This window comes from Gossypium raimondii, chromosome 5 (assembly GCF_025698545.1).
Source record: "Gossypium raimondii isolate GPD5lz chromosome 5, ASM2569854v1, whole genome shotgun sequence".
NCBI classification, from domain to species: domain Eukaryota; kingdom Viridiplantae; phylum Streptophyta; class Magnoliopsida; order Malvales; family Malvaceae; genus Gossypium; species Gossypium raimondii.
In genome coordinates, this window is record NC_068569.1 from 7789672 (window position 1) to 7804876 (window position 15205).

At 33.6% G+C, this 15205-nt stretch overlaps 3 protein-coding genes across 4 annotated transcripts; 2 read left to right on the plus strand and 1 right to left on the minus strand.

Annotated features, from left to right (window-relative positions):
- Positions 1 to 1523: 1523 nt before the first annotated feature.
- LOC105770991 (protein disulfide isomerase-like 1-4) lies at positions 1524 to 5431 on the minus strand. The gene is made up of 12 exons (XM_052630924.1): positions 4869 to 5431; positions 4533 to 4662; positions 4124 to 4289; positions 3917 to 4035; positions 3724 to 3807; positions 3480 to 3566; positions 3265 to 3336; positions 3081 to 3149; positions 2896 to 2976; positions 2674 to 2808; positions 2502 to 2558; positions 1524 to 2414 (listed from the first exon to the last, which is right to left on the minus strand). The coding sequence occupies exons 1-12, from the start codon at positions 5429 to 5431 to the stop codon at positions 2238 to 2240; spliced, it is 1740 nt and encodes a 579-aa protein (XP_052486884.1). The 3' UTR covers positions 1524 to 2237.
- A 1688-nt stretch (positions 5432 to 7119) lies between these two features.
- On the plus strand, positions 7120 to 8564 carry LOC105769066 (PHD finger-like domain-containing protein 5A). The gene is made up of 2 exons (XM_012589462.2): positions 7120 to 7240; positions 7993 to 8564. Exon 2 carries the CDS (start codon positions 8011 to 8013, stop codon positions 8341 to 8343), a length of 333 nt encoding a protein of 110 aa, XP_012444916.1. The 5' UTR covers positions 7120 to 7240; positions 7993 to 8010; the 3' UTR covers positions 8344 to 8564.
- Positions 7223 to 15152, plus strand: LOC105769065 (signal peptidase complex subunit 3B). 2 transcript variants are annotated; one of them, XM_052631071.1, is made up of 7 exons: positions 7223 to 7240; positions 13697 to 13876; positions 14010 to 14057; positions 14146 to 14208; positions 14458 to 14511; positions 14615 to 14701; positions 14823 to 15152. In XM_052631071.1, exons 2-7 carry the CDS (start codon positions 13751 to 13753, stop codon positions 14946 to 14948), a joined length of 504 nt encoding a protein of 167 aa, XP_052487031.1. In that variant the 5' UTR covers positions 7223 to 7240; positions 13697 to 13750; the 3' UTR covers positions 14949 to 15152. The 2 variants fall into 2 exon arrangements, with proteins under 2 accessions (XP_052487031.1, XP_012444914.1); XM_012589460.2 differs by lacking the exon at positions 7223 to 7240 and adding an exon at positions 13056 to 13146.
- The last annotated feature ends 53 nt before the right edge of the window (positions 15153 to 15205 follow it).

Below are 15205 nucleotides of genomic sequence, written 5' to 3' on the forward strand. Positions count from 1 at the left end.
TCCTTATTCCAAGCCTAGACAAATTTTTCATATAACATTTACAGCCCATGTAATTCATAAAATTTAGAATTTTTCCATGAATTTTATATCTTTACAATTTAGTCCCTAAATCACAATTTCATCAAATTTTATTTACAAAAGTTGTTTATATATCAACAACCTTTCATTTTCTACCATAAATTTCAAAATTTCAGCATACTCATCCATCGTGAAATTTTAAAACTTAAATAACTTTGCAAATTGATCCCCAAAATAGATAGATTAAGTTATTACGATATCAAAATGTAAAATTACTAAAAAGCGGGACAAGATTGCTTACCTAATTAAGCTTGCTTGATGTCTTTTCTCTTAGCTAGGGTTTCATAAAAGTAAATTGGGAAGATGAAGAAATAATATGATATTAGATTTTTATCATCTTTAATTATTTCAATTTCCAATTTAGTCCTTTTCTTTCTTGAATTTCCATGGATGAGTCATTATAATTATCTACTAACTCCATTTAATGGTCTAATTGCCATATAAGGACCTCAAGTTTTGAATTCCATAGCTATTTACTACTTATAGCTACTAGAACTCAACTTTTGCATTTTATGCAATTTGGTCCTTTCTATAATTAAACATGTAATCGATAAAATTTTTATAACGAAATTTTATTATGTCTTTCCTATCATAATGCAAACCATACAATAATATTAAAATAATTTTTTTTCTGACTCGGATTTGTTGCCCCGAAACTACTGTTCCAATTTCACTGAAAACGGGCTGTTACACATCTCATCACATCATCAAGGCTTAGGATGACATGTACATAGATGAATTAATGAAGTAAGAAAGAAAATGTCTAGTTGTTCTAATATTTGAGTTTGATGTGTTGTGAACAGTAAATATAAGGTATTAGATAGTATAAAGCTTTGATTACTGTTTGGAATAATCGTGGTTTGAAAATAGAACTTTTGGGTCCCTTGTTCTAAGTCTCGAGACATTCGAAATGTGTCTCGAGACACAAGAACTTCGAAGCTAAAAAGCTACAATATCAATATCATATCTCGAGACATATTGGATTTTGTCACAAGACATACACTCATTTGACTCAAGACAGGATAATTTCGAAGCTAAAGTTCTATAATAACATGACACTGTCTTGTGACATAAAAACATAGAATTGAAAATTTTTTAGTTCAGCCAAAGGAGACTCGAAATGAGTTTGAAATGAAATGAAATTTCATTGTTAGTATAATTAAGTTCTAAAATGGGTAATGTGATATTGATAAAGCTCCAAAATATAAGTATTTTATATAGAAAAGAATGTTCATTGCCATATGTAACAATCATTACTCGAGTTTCTCGAGTGAAGGGTGTTATATTTTGTCATGGGAATCACATTGATATGTTTATGGAAAAGTAATTCCCCAAGAGAAAGTTAAATTCCAAGAAAAATAAATAAAATCAGACATCAAATATTGGATATACTACTGAATTTGCAAGGACAAAAGGAGAATGAATATACAACAAAGGAGCGAGGATACAAAAGAAATAATTAAAATTTATTATAAATAATATAAAAGTAATTAAATAAATTAATATAAGAATGCATTGAAATAGTCTTTCAAAAGTAATGACTGATGAGTTTCCAAAAAAAGAAGTGATGGGTTAAAAACAAACGAGGATAAAAATGTAAAATAGGAGCTGCGTTGAAGTTTGAACCCACAGCTCCATCCTCCAGTCGGATTTTTGGTTTTAGCTGTGGTGTCAAACACACTGGAACCGTGCCATCCAAACACTATATTTCAATGACGTTACACCAAAAAGGTATTTATACATACTGTTCTGGTGCTAAATGATTTGACATGCTCAGCCATCCATGTTCCTTTGTCAGTACTTGCAAGCTAAAACAATTTTGAAAAAAGAAATTACAGGTTATATAGATCAAAAGAAGCCAAAGTCTCAGATAATTCCAAATTCGGCATGATCTGTTTAAGAGAGATACATAGGTGGAAACCATGGCTAAAAGCCAACACACCCGTTTCGGATTCCCTCTTTGTTCTGGATTCAAAAAGATGTGGATCGCATATTCGAAGCATGATAATTTTCGGATTCCTCGTTTCGACTCACTCTGGATTGAATCTATCTTCATAGCTGTTCCCTTTCTACCTACCTATTGATAGATAACATATAAAATGGCAAATGACGTAGGATGTCATTCAAATGCTCGCCTTGAATCCATGTGAATTATCAGGTCACAACTCCTCCTTCGAACTCACACTGCTGCTCTTCTCCCTCACCTTGGAATCTGAAGTCTTGTTTGGTTTGTCTTTTGGAACTAAAACTGCTTTTTTGAGCTTAAATGGGATTGTAGCATGTTCCTTCAGGAACTTATAAAAATCCACGACAGTGCGTCCTGTGTTCACTTTCATCTGCCCAATGTCCACCATTCAATCATTTTAACTCTCTCTATATCTCATAGGTGGACCAATACAAGCATAACTGAATATAGTTCTTACAGGATCAGAACTCTTTTTTCCCGCCGGGAAGAACAGCATCGTGGGAAACCCTGCAGACTGCAAACACAACTTGTTTCTACGATGTCTCATTTCAGGCTCAAGTGCAACATAGCCTTTAAATCTTATCCTTTTTCATTAAAAAGTTCGAAGCACATATTGGTTTAAACTTTACCTTTGCCTTAGGATGTTCATTTGTTGTCCCGTCCATTTTGGCAATAACCAGAGAGTTAATCCCTCGAAGATGTTGGGCAAGCTTGTTGTATGTCGGTTCCAATGATCGGCAATGGCCACACCAAGGTGCATAGATCTGGTATTTAGGGCATTCGACAGAATAAGTCCATGTCAGGAAAGATTTAAATAACCTTTATTTCCATATATCAGGCAACAACAATACCTCAAGCAGGACATCCTTGGACTCGTCTAAAACAATTTCATCGAAGTTATCGCCAACCACTTCTTTCACATCCTCGTTATTCTGTGTCAAAATTCAAAAATAGAATTTGGGAGCAGAAAAAGGAAATATAAAAGTTAGATTACAATCACCTTTGGCAAAATCAATTACAGTAGAAAGATACTTACAGTTTCAGGAATTGGGTCCGACTTATAGAAAGGTTTAAGCCTGCCTGCTAAAAAGTCCTCTGCAAAAGCCTACAGAAAGGTAGAACGCTGAAGTATACTCAAACCATGGCGTCTTACAAGTTTATTGAAAGACATACGTAGTAGCAACCGACCAAATTAAAACAGTGTGAGAGAGAGAGACCACCTTAATGTTATTGAATGTCACATCTCCATTCATGGCAAATTTCTTTGCATCATCTCCAGAGTATGCACGGATCTAGTGATAAATGAACTGTGATTATCAATTCGATGTAAATAGAGCATACAACAAATCTCCTCCCCCCACCCCACCCCACATATTCCATCTTAAAACATAAAACAAACTGGGGGAGAGGATAAAAAAGGATAAGAGCGGCTTACTGTGGGACCATTTCCACTGACACCGAAAAAATTTGCAACAGGTTTTCCACTTTCTTCATTATCCACTTGCACATAAATAGAGATAAGCTGCAAGTAAGTATACAAGATAACTTAGTAACAACTATTGAATTCATCATCAAAGGGAGTATATAAGTCTTGGGATATACTGTCATCAGTTTACTAGAATCAGCACATACAGTACCATAGTTTTTTATATTTTCGGATCTAGACAATTTGAAGTTACCTTTCCCTTGAAAAGTTTTGCTGCTGCTTCTTGGAGTACTGGGATATACTTCTCAGAAATGTTTAATGTGGCAAACAACAACAGCTTGCAACAAAAAGATTATCAAGTATCAAAAAGATTACACATAAAATCGAGGAATGTGTTATCTAAAAATTCACAATTACGAGGAAAAGCAAAATTATAACGTGCATACGTGCATCTTAATTGAGCTTTCAAAAATTGAAGGAGCACTCTCCCTGCTAAATATCGTAACCAAAGGAAGCTTGTTGGAAGTTACGAACTCAGATATTGCAGTCTTGACAAAAAGACCATCTACCACAAGAAAATTCTGGATATATAAGTTCTTCAAAGTAAGCCGGATCAGGATTCCAAGCAATGTTACATATGTCTAGATACTAACCAAAGTGGCATATTTTTTCAGCATCCTTTTTAAGTAAGACCAAAGCGGGGCGTTTAACTTCAGGATCAATGTGGAAAAGCTTTGCCACATCAGGATTCATAGTTTGATAGAAGTTGATATCGTCTAAGAGTTTTGAAGTGGCAGTAAGCTCGTCACTCTCGGGACCCTGTTGTCATTAGAACAGACCAAAGCTGAATTAGAACATCATCAGAGAAAGGGTCTTTTTGTATACGTTAAACATTACTATATTGGGTCAAGAGTATGATGACACAAAAGTTTGGATCCGAATCAAATAATGTTGATTGAATCAGCAGGTATAACAAGCACACAACAAACTCAAGTAAGCTTAATCTTATAAACCTACTGTTAACAAGAAAAAATTATATAACATGCCAGAGATAAACCATACCACCAAAGAGTTCAAGTAGCCCAAGGCAACTTCAGATTCAGATGTTAAAATGCGTTCAGCATCGTCCAGTGTGGTAACGTTGTATATACCAGGTCCTATCTGCTTCTTAATCCAGGTCACTATCGCATCCCTGAATCGTCAATGATAATGATTAGCCTGTTCCATTTGAAATGACACTTCGAACCTTCCATTAAACAAAGATAATACATTGTTCTCTTTTCCATGATTAACCAAAAGCAAACTGCACCAACTCAACCGACTTATTAAAAAAAATTAAGGTGCAATAGAAAATCAAAAGCCTGTGATCCTAAATCTGTTTTTGGATTCGAAACTTACTTGTTTCGAGCAGCAGGATAAAGCGTGTGCTTTCCATCGACAAGGAAATATATAGTAGGTAAACCTTCCACGTCATACTCTTCTGCTAGCTCATCCTCCTGCGTGGCATCCACCTTGGCCAGCACAACTCCTTCTCCTTTCATCTCCGTGGCCGCCGCGGCATATTCCGGAGCCAACGACTGGCAATGCCCGCACCAAGGCGCGTAGAACTCAACCATCCCGAACTTATTATTCTTGATGAAATCGCTGAAGTTTCCTTGCGTTAAAACGACCACATCCTTCTCGTCGATTTGGGGCGCTTTGTACGGATCCGAAAGGGGGTCATCGGTCTCTTGTTCGCTTCCGGAGTCTTCATCTTCTTCGTCGTCTTCGGGGAATTGGTCATCGTCTGAGTCACTCAAATGAGGGAGTGAAGCAATGTCGACGCTTTTGCCTTCCGTTTCTTCGAGGAAACGGAGGTCCTCATCGTCTTGTTCGTCGTTTGTAGAGATGGAAGGAAGGACAGTAGACAAGAGGAGGAAGGAAACGAGGGAGAGAACTAAAAAGCACCGAAACGACGTCATTTTCCTGAAATGGAAGCTCAGGTGAGATCAGAGAAAGTGGAGAGATTTGAGTAGAATTTATTTATAGCGCGGAATGAATGGGAAAGGATGTCAAATTGAACAACAAGTCAACATCACATGCAACGACGTCGCTCTTTTCGAGGAGGATTTCGTTTAGACGTGAGATATTACTAAAAGTTTTAAGATTAATTTAAGAAAATACACGTATGATTTCCTTTTTCTTTGAACACGTCATATGGTTATTCTTAATGTATTTTTTTTTATAGAAAATCAGCGACCTTTATTGAGCATCGAAAACTAGGTGCTTCGGTGCCTTTTCACAGCCCTAAACCAGAGATCAGCGAAAACAAAATGCAGAAAAATAAAATCTAAAAAAAATTAGGTAGCTAGCAGCAAGCTTGGAGATCATCGAAATGAAGCTGAGAAAAACTCCAAGAAGAAACAACAAGAGAGAAACAGTCCATGATCAGCGAAGCATACAACAGCACAGGCCCTCCTCTAAAGTAATCGGCATCGCCATTGCTTAGACCGGCGGATCCACCCACCACCGGTCATACTCCACAGCTCCTCTCACTTATTCAGGTACCTCTTCTATCCGAAACTTATCATTTTCCAACGTGAAGCCATGTTTAGCTAGATAATGAGCTGCTTGATTCCCTTTTCTGGTGATAAATTTGAACTGGCACTGTTGAAAGAAACCAAAGAGAGCTTTCCCATCCGCTATGATTGCCCCGATACTCGATCTATCAACCCCTGACCCAGATAATTTCTGAACAATTGATCGCACATCCCCTTCCAGTTCTACACAAGAGAAACCCATAGAATCGGAGGCCATGGATTGCAGCTCTAGCCTCGGTATCGAACGAATCTGGTATAAAATCGTTCCGAATAGTGCAAGCTCCCATCACTAGCCCTTCGTGATTTTGAATTAAAATGCCTGACACCGACTTTTGTTCATAAGCTTGCACTATTCGAAATGACGAAGGTTAGCACCACAGAATGAATATTTTTCAGTTATAAAAATATTACTTAACTAATGACTTTTTAACATTTTTAAATAAATAAATAAATAAAATTAAGTGAAAAGTAATTTAAAATAATTACAATACACCTATTTACTTTCACGAAATGACCACAATACCCTTATTTAATTTGGTGGCTCTTTAAGAAGCTAAATGCCATCCCTCGTATAGAAGTGTTAATGGGTAGAATTTGATTCAAAATTTTAAGAAAAGTTTCATTCTAAAGTAAAAAATCCCGAGCCTAAGCCTAGTTCACACATATTTATCCCAATGATTGTTTCACTATTCAAGTAATAATAATTTAATTTTAATTTTAATTTTAATTATACAACTATATAAATATTAATTAAAAAAATTATCACACATATTATTATCAAAATTATTATTTAAAATACATAATACAATAAATAATAAAATATATAATTTAAAATTAATTAATAATAAAACATGCGATATACATGATATTAAAAGAAAATAAAAAATATTAAAACAAACTAATCTGTGCTGAAATTGAAAAATTGGAATCCAAACCCAAGTCGGTCTCTAACATTAGGTAAATAAATAAATAGTAAAATATCTACCTTGAAATTCGGGCTCTGTGGATCCATGGCCCAAAGATTATAACAGTTTCGGCCCGTCCCCTCGTTATTTACAATTTTGACCCACTTTATTTACTTAATTAATGAAAAAAACAGTATAAAACCCGTCGCCAAACCCTCTGTTTCAGTTTCACTGAATCTGCTTCTCGACTTCTCTGGATTGTCCCTCTTTTCTCCCTTCACATTGGGTAAAATTTGCTCACCTCTTGTTATTTGATTTTCTTTTCTGTTTTGAACTGATTTTGTTTTGTTTTTATTTGGATTTCAGATTTCTAAATCCATGCTGTAATTTAATTTCAGCTTTCCTTTGACTGCAAAATATCTTTTTAATTTTCATTGAATGCTGATATATATTTAAATATATCTGGGTGTTCTTGTTGTTTTGTATCGATTTTCTCTTTTTCTTTTCGATGCTTTGAATTTTAATTTTTTATAAATATATCTGGGTGGTGTTGTTTTGTATCGATTTTCTCTTTTTCTTTTTGATGTTTTGAATTTTAATTTTTTATACATCCTAGCAATATCTAGGAAGCAAAAGAGAATTAAATGAACATGAGCAACAAGTGTAACGATAAAGGGTATCAGAATCTTATTAAGTCCTGTCTTTGATTTGTGATGTTGGTTTTTGGATTTTCTTTATAGTACTCGTTGGTATCCTCTGAATGTTGAGGAGAACTTGAGTGTTTATCATCCTCTGAATGTTGAGGAGAACTTGAGTGTTTATCTTATAATTAGGGTTGTGTTATGGCTAATTAATTATCCTTCCATCGCAGTATCTAGGGAACAAAAGGGACTTTGCATTAAATGTGTATTAATAGTAACAAAAGAAGGGAATCAGGGTCTTAGTAATTTCTGTTTTTGGTTTTCTGATGTTGGGTTTTTGAATTTATTTTTATATTACACTTCTTCTATTGTTTGATTCTTGTGCTTTTCTGACTAGGAACGAGTTTGGGTAGCCATGGCAAAGCACCATCCTGATTTGATCATGTGCCGGAAACAGCCGGGGATTGCAATAGGACGATTATGTGAGAAGTGTGATGGCAAGTGTGTAATCTGTGACTCTTATGTCCGTCCTTGCACGCTCGTGCGAGTTTGCGATGAATGCAACTATGGGTCGTTTCAAGGTAGGTGTGTTATCTGTGGAGGGGTGGGGATATCCGATGCATATTACTGTAAGGAGTGTACTCAGCAAGAGAAAGATCGCGATGGTTGTCCAAAAATTGTTAATCTCGGGAGTGCTAAAACGGACTTATTCTATGAACGTAAAAAATATGGTTTTAAGAAAAGATGATTGATGTTTACCTGTTGTGATTAGGTCTTGCTGGTGCTAATGTTGCAGGGATGTCGGATTTTAGAATATGTTGGTATCACAGAGAGACATTAGGTCTTTAGAATTATGTTATTTTAAGAACTATAGTTGATTGTACCAGGGGCCTAATTTATTTCCACAGAATCTGGTATGGAAATATCTGGTTGCATTCTATATGAAGTTCTATTGCTGATTTACACTTATTGATTTGTAGTTTATCCTATGTATGTACATGTGTGGTTTGTGGGTGAGCTTTTGCTAGCAAATTTTTCTCAAGTCATCATTTTAGGCTTTGCATATCTCGTGCTTGTGCCTGTCGACGTTAGTGATTCTCAGGTCGTTGTTTTAGGTTTTTCAAAGTTTTTAAGTGCTTTATTACTTGCATTATCTGCTTCTATATGCTCTACATTCTTCTTGTGTTACTTGTGCATGAAGTAACACAATAAGACGATCCTGGTTTGAATAAATAAATAATAGATGGATATTGAAAGGAAAGATGACCTATCAATTGTAAAGGGCTCCCAACTAGTTAATATAAACCGCCAAGCTCTCTCATCCATACACTTGATAAACACCCTTATCATTGCCACACTTGATAAACACCCTTATCATTGCCTTCAAATAGGCGTAGTTAGAGCCATAGAATTGGGGTCTATTCCTTCCATCTCTGATGCAATTCAACAATAGGCTCTTCACCTAGTTGGTCAAGTGTCCAGCTTTGATACCCATTGAAAGTGCACTGAATTTACCTGCCAGTTGTAACTTGTAGAAATAATTGGAACTGTAGAAGTATAAATGGAAACATAAGTTTGTTACATGGTTCAAAAAACTATTCTATGTCTATGGGGTTTTGCCTAGAGAGTAATTCTTTATTAAACTCCAAGTTATTTCAAATGTGCAAGCTATGTCAATATTTAGATTAAAATACTTGTTTCATACATCTCATTCACTATATATTTAACTCGATCTATTGAAATACAAGTAGGGTTAGTATGGAACTTGCCCCCTATGTCAAGAATTTCTTTCTTTTTTCTTCATTACCCTACCTTCCTTATTCTTCTCATTTTCTTCACTTTTCATCTACTATTTTCTTGCATCTAAACTGATAAAAATATTCTCTAGAATCTCTACTTCTTCTTTTCTGTTTGATGTCTAAGTAAGTTTTCAAGAATTTTTTGTGAAACGACGAGTTTTCATGGCAAAGGATTAAATTGTAAGAAAAATAGAACTTTCTCTTCTCTAGCTAACTCTCACGATGTTAGTGTTTTTATAAGTTAAATTCTATCATTAGTTCTTGTATTTTGTAAAAGTGGTGGATGCAGTAATTATAATTTGATCATTTTTAATCTTTATACTTTTCATAATTTAAATTTTAGTTTTCACCAAACGATAATTGTTAAATTCATTTAGTTAAGTTTTGCTATTTTCAAAATTTGACGAGGCAAACATATTATTATATGTATAATGTCATGTCAATTTGTTAAGTATTATTTTATTAATATTTTAATTATAAATGGTGGTATAAAAGGAAGGAAAATGAAGAGAATTCATCATCTTTTCACATTCCAATGTGAGAGAGAGCTAGAGAAGAGAGTTTTATTTATTTTTAACAATTTAGTCTTTTGCCATGAAAAGTTGAAAACTCACATTTTCACGAAATATTTTTGAAAATTTCTTTAGACACCAAAAAAAATATGAAGTAGAGAGAATATGTTTATCAGTTTAGAAATAAGAAATAGTAGATGAAAATGCAAAAATGGAAGGAAAGTAGTGAAGATGAAGAACGAAAAGAAAGAAATTCTTGATAAAAGGTTAAGTTCGATATTAACCCTACTTGATTTCAATAAATTGAGTTAAATTGTCAGTGTGTTTTGAAGTAACATAACTATGATATATTATTAGTGGTTGATCAATTACAACACTTTCAATGTAGTGGTTATTTGTCAAATTGTATTTCTTCTCTAACCATTGTTAATTTGTTTGGAAGGAATATTAACCCAAGCAAAGTTGTGAATAGTATTGTTTTTTTCTCCTTTGCTTTATTGTAGTGTAATTAATTAATGAAAGTTTATTTTATATGAAAGACATATTTAAAATTATTTTACAAGACTTTTTTTAATAAATTTATTTGAAAGAATTTGGTCTCTAGAATTACAAACACAACACAATCATAAATATATTTCAATTGTAAATACATGTCTAGATAATTATAGAGTAGTTACAAATTAATAAGTATAAATGGACAAAACTTGAATATGGTTACTAAAAAGCTCAAAGGATAATTTAGTAATTTCATGAATAAATTTATTGGGTGCAATAACACAATTATATAAGGACAAAAATGGTACTTGAAAGAATTTTTACATATATTCTTTTTCGCTCAGAAAAGAGAGTACCAATTTATTTTTTTATTTTTCTTAACATTCTTCTCTTTGGCAATGTTACTAGACATAAGATAGAGTGCGTAGACTTAAGTGCTTTTGCATTAATTTTTTTCGGTTAACGCTTTACAACGCCCCTTTTATCTTGTAAGTCACTGTCACTTTAGCTTAGTGACTTACACATGCTTGTATAAATTTTAACTATGCCTTTTCACCTTCGTCATCTACTAAAACTCGATGATTTACACTATTGTAGTCCGTATGAATCATATGTTACACTGTTGTGATCCGTATGAATCATATATTGTATTGTAAAATTTTCAAAATTATATAGCATTACGTTATATTATGGAATTTTACTACATTTTGTATCAAGTTAGACCAATCACTATTAACCAATAACCTATAGAACAGAACCATCACTTGGTTCAAATCTCCACAGGGAAGTAACCTTTTATTTGGGCAAATAAATATTAACCTCTAGTAGGAAAATGGGCCCTCATTGTCGTGGGTTGGAATATGTCATTGCCAAGCCAATGGCAATAGCTTTCTTTTAACTTAATTAATTTATATATAGTTTTAGACCCTTTGAATAGATGATGTATTTATATGTGGTTAATGTAAAATAACAATGGGAATAAGATGAGATACTATAATATGAGATAAAAAAATTGAATAAATTGCATTGAAGGAAAACACGAACATTAGTTGTAGAGTGAAAGGAGCTTTTTAATAATAATGTGACAATGGAAGCAAGATTTGTTAGAGAAAACAGAAAACCAATTAATCAACTGCTTCCATTTTGTAGTATTCCATACTATACATTTAATATATACACTTGAATTTCAACTAGCATATGTTAAACCACACCTTTAAAAGTTATTACAGAAATCAATTGGATTAAATTTGGATAGGACAAATGGTCTTTGCTACACCTCTTAAGAATTTCTATTGCTCCCTCTTAACATTTTCAAACCTATATAAAAATATATATTTTAATTTATTAATTACAATCCATGCTCACATCTTCTAAGCCCTCTTTTTTCCCTTTTCTTGAAATCCAAGTACAGCATCCTTGAGCTGAGAAGACATTTATTTTGGAACACCATGGAAACCAAATGGAGTAACACATCAATGTGAAAAAAAGCTTCTTTCAGATAATTACATTTTCCCTCGTAAGAACTAGAAGCTGGATAGAGTTCAAGGAACCATTATGAAGGCCGGTGATTGTATCCTCAGCATCGGCATATCGGCTATTAGCTTCCCCACAAAAAGCAATTGCTGCCACCGGAACTGCCAATAGCACAAGGCACATCACGAACTTGAAACTTCACGCTATGTGTTCCGACATACTCCATAACTTCCAGACACTCCTGTAACTCCGAGTCACTAATCAATATTACCCATTCCTTTTCGTCGTCTAAGTTGGAATGTCCCGGTTTGAAATTTTTTTATATAGTTCAAACTTCAAAGCATCCGACAGATGACTCGAACTTAAAATGGATTGTATTATCTTTGTAGGCAACTTTTACAGTAATTTTTGAGCTGCTATCAAATAATTCACTACAACATATCTTGTTTGACACATAAATTTTTATGTATTTCACTTTTATTATTTCATCCACCACATTTTTTTAAGTTTAATAATTTAGTCCTTGTCATCATAAAAATTCCATATTTTCCACAATTTTACTTTTGTGGCATGTTTCATCATCTCATAACACATTCATTAAAATTTTATCATATTGTCCTTATCCACATATTAAATTGCTTCATTTATCATTTTTCACGAGTTTACAATTTAGCCTTTAATATCATGAAAATTCAATATTTATTATAATTTTACCTCAACATTAATTCACTAACACTTAACACTACGTTTTAACCTTTTACCCTCATACCTTATTTAAATTACAATTTTTACACTTTTTACAATTTAGTCTCATTATCATAAATTCAACCAAACTTTGAAATTTCATCACACATTCACTTTTTATGTGATCATTATATCATCATACTTCATTTATATTCTCTTTCAACATTCCATCCCACGTATCTTTTATATATTAAAATAAAAATAAAATAAATATTAAAACAAACTAATCTGTGCTGAAATTGAAAATTTTGAATCCAAACCCAAGTCAGTCTCTAACATGAGGTAAAAAGAAAAAAAAACAATAAATAGTAAAATATCTATCTTGAAATTCGGGTTCTATTGATCCACGGCCCAAAGATCATAGCAGTTTCAGCCCGTCCTCTCGTTGTTCGCAATTTTGACCCACTTTATTTACTTATTAAATGGAAAAAAACAATATAAAACTTGTTGCCAAACCCTTTGTCTCAATTTCACTGAATTTTCTTCCCGACTTCTCTGCATTTTCCATCTTCTCTCCCTTCACATTGGGTAAAATTTGCTGACCTCTTGTTATTTGATTTTATTTTCTGTTTTGGACTGATTTTGTTTTATTTTTATTTGGATTTCAGATTTCAGATTTCTAATTCCATGCTGTAATTTAATTTCAGTTTTCCTTTGACTGCAAAATATCTTTTTAATTTTCATTGGATGCTGATATATATTTAAATATATCTGGGTGTACTTGTTGTTCTGAATCCATTTTCTCTTTCTTTTTGATGTTTTGAATTAATTTTTTTATACATTTCTTAATTTTGTTTATATCTTGGGCGCTTCCCTTGATCTTGACTATTGGTGATTTTGTTCTCTTACGTTTTATATGTTGCTCTTTGTGTACCTTTCACAATTTGTAACCTTAGTCTGATTTGATCTTAATGTTGGTTTTTTTTTTTGGTGATTAGTGTTGTTGATTGTTTTCCTAAAGTAGATTTAAGAAGGATTAATTTGGAATAATTATGATCATGTCTTAGTAGTGTTGGGGAAAACTTTGCTAGATTTATGTCTCTTTTTCGGTTCATTATACTTAAATTTTATTAAACAGAGGAACTGAACCAAAAGCCAAGAAGCAGTAGGATTGAACAAAGGAATAGAAAATATGCACTCTTTCGGGCACAGATTAAATGGTCTCTTAACCTTTTCCGTGACGATACTGGCAATAATGTGTGCTATCGCGTCTCTCTCGGACAACCTTAATGCTCCTTCTCCCACGGCAGAAATCAAGGTCCATTTTTACTCACATATGCTCATATCTGGGATAGGTGTTTAGATCAATGATTTGTTCTCTTTTTCATAAGCCCTTTCTGATTGTATTGTGTTTTAATCTCTCATTTTCATTTTTCTGGGTGTGACTGTAGATTATGAACATAAACTGGTTCCAGAAGCAGCCGCAGGGTAATGACGAGGTAGTATTGTTTATATGTATGTGTTCACTGGGTTAATTTCTCTTATTTTTCAGCCATAGTTCTAAGTAAATGCTTTTGACTTACGTAGGTCAGCCTGACAATGAATATATCGGCTGATTTGCAGTCATTGTTCACATGGAACACAAAACAGGTTTGCTTCTTCAGAGATCTTCATGGTTTACATTTTTAGAACTTCATCTCATTTGCCTTTTTGGTTGTATGTATTATCAGTAGATGAGATAATCTTTTTCATAATTGACTTTGAAAAGAATTTCATTCTGATATTTTTGAATGCTTTAGTGGTGATATTCATAGGCCTCCCTTTTTCTGTCCGCTGTTTTTCACAATCATTCATCATCGTGAAGCTGATTTTAAATTCCATCTCCTTGTTGATCCACAGCTTTTCATATTTGTAGCTGCTGAGTACGAAACCCCAAAGAATTCTTTGAATCAGGTGAGGTTAAATACAGCTTGTTGCCTAATTGCCTCTTCCTTTTTGAGGCTGAGCCGGAAATATCTTAAGATCCTTGGAATGTTTTTAATATGGTATTTTGTAGGTTTCACTTTGGGATGCTATAATACCTGCCAAAGAGCATGCGAAGTTTTGGATCCATACCTCAAACAAGTATCGTTTTGTTGATCAGGTATGTGCATAATGGCAAAGTATCTCACCATTGTTGGTATAGATTTAGAAAAGTAATTTAGGGCTTTCCTGCAATTGAGAAATTATTCTCTTTTCTTAAATCGTCATCTTCCCTTATCCAGGGAAACAATCTCCGTGGCAAAAAATTCAACTTGACATTGCATTGGCATGTCATGCCTAAGACCGGAAAGATGTTTGCTGACAAAATTGTCATGGCTGGCTATAGTTTTCCGGAGGAATATAGATAAGGTTTTCTTGGTGTATGTTTTGAGGTTGCTGTAACTTAACCTTTCTCAGTATGTGGGGATATTGTAGCTCAGCTGAATCGTAGAACTCGAAAGCCTCCTCCAAATTGATACATTAAACCTCAGTTGAACTTGGAAACATTGACATTTGAGTACTTCATGTTTGATAAAATGAGGAAATGGGGTATTCTTAACCTTTTTAAAACACCTTTATGCTCTTTTGTCAAAGCCCCGAACCAATTTAATCTTTAAGAAGGAAG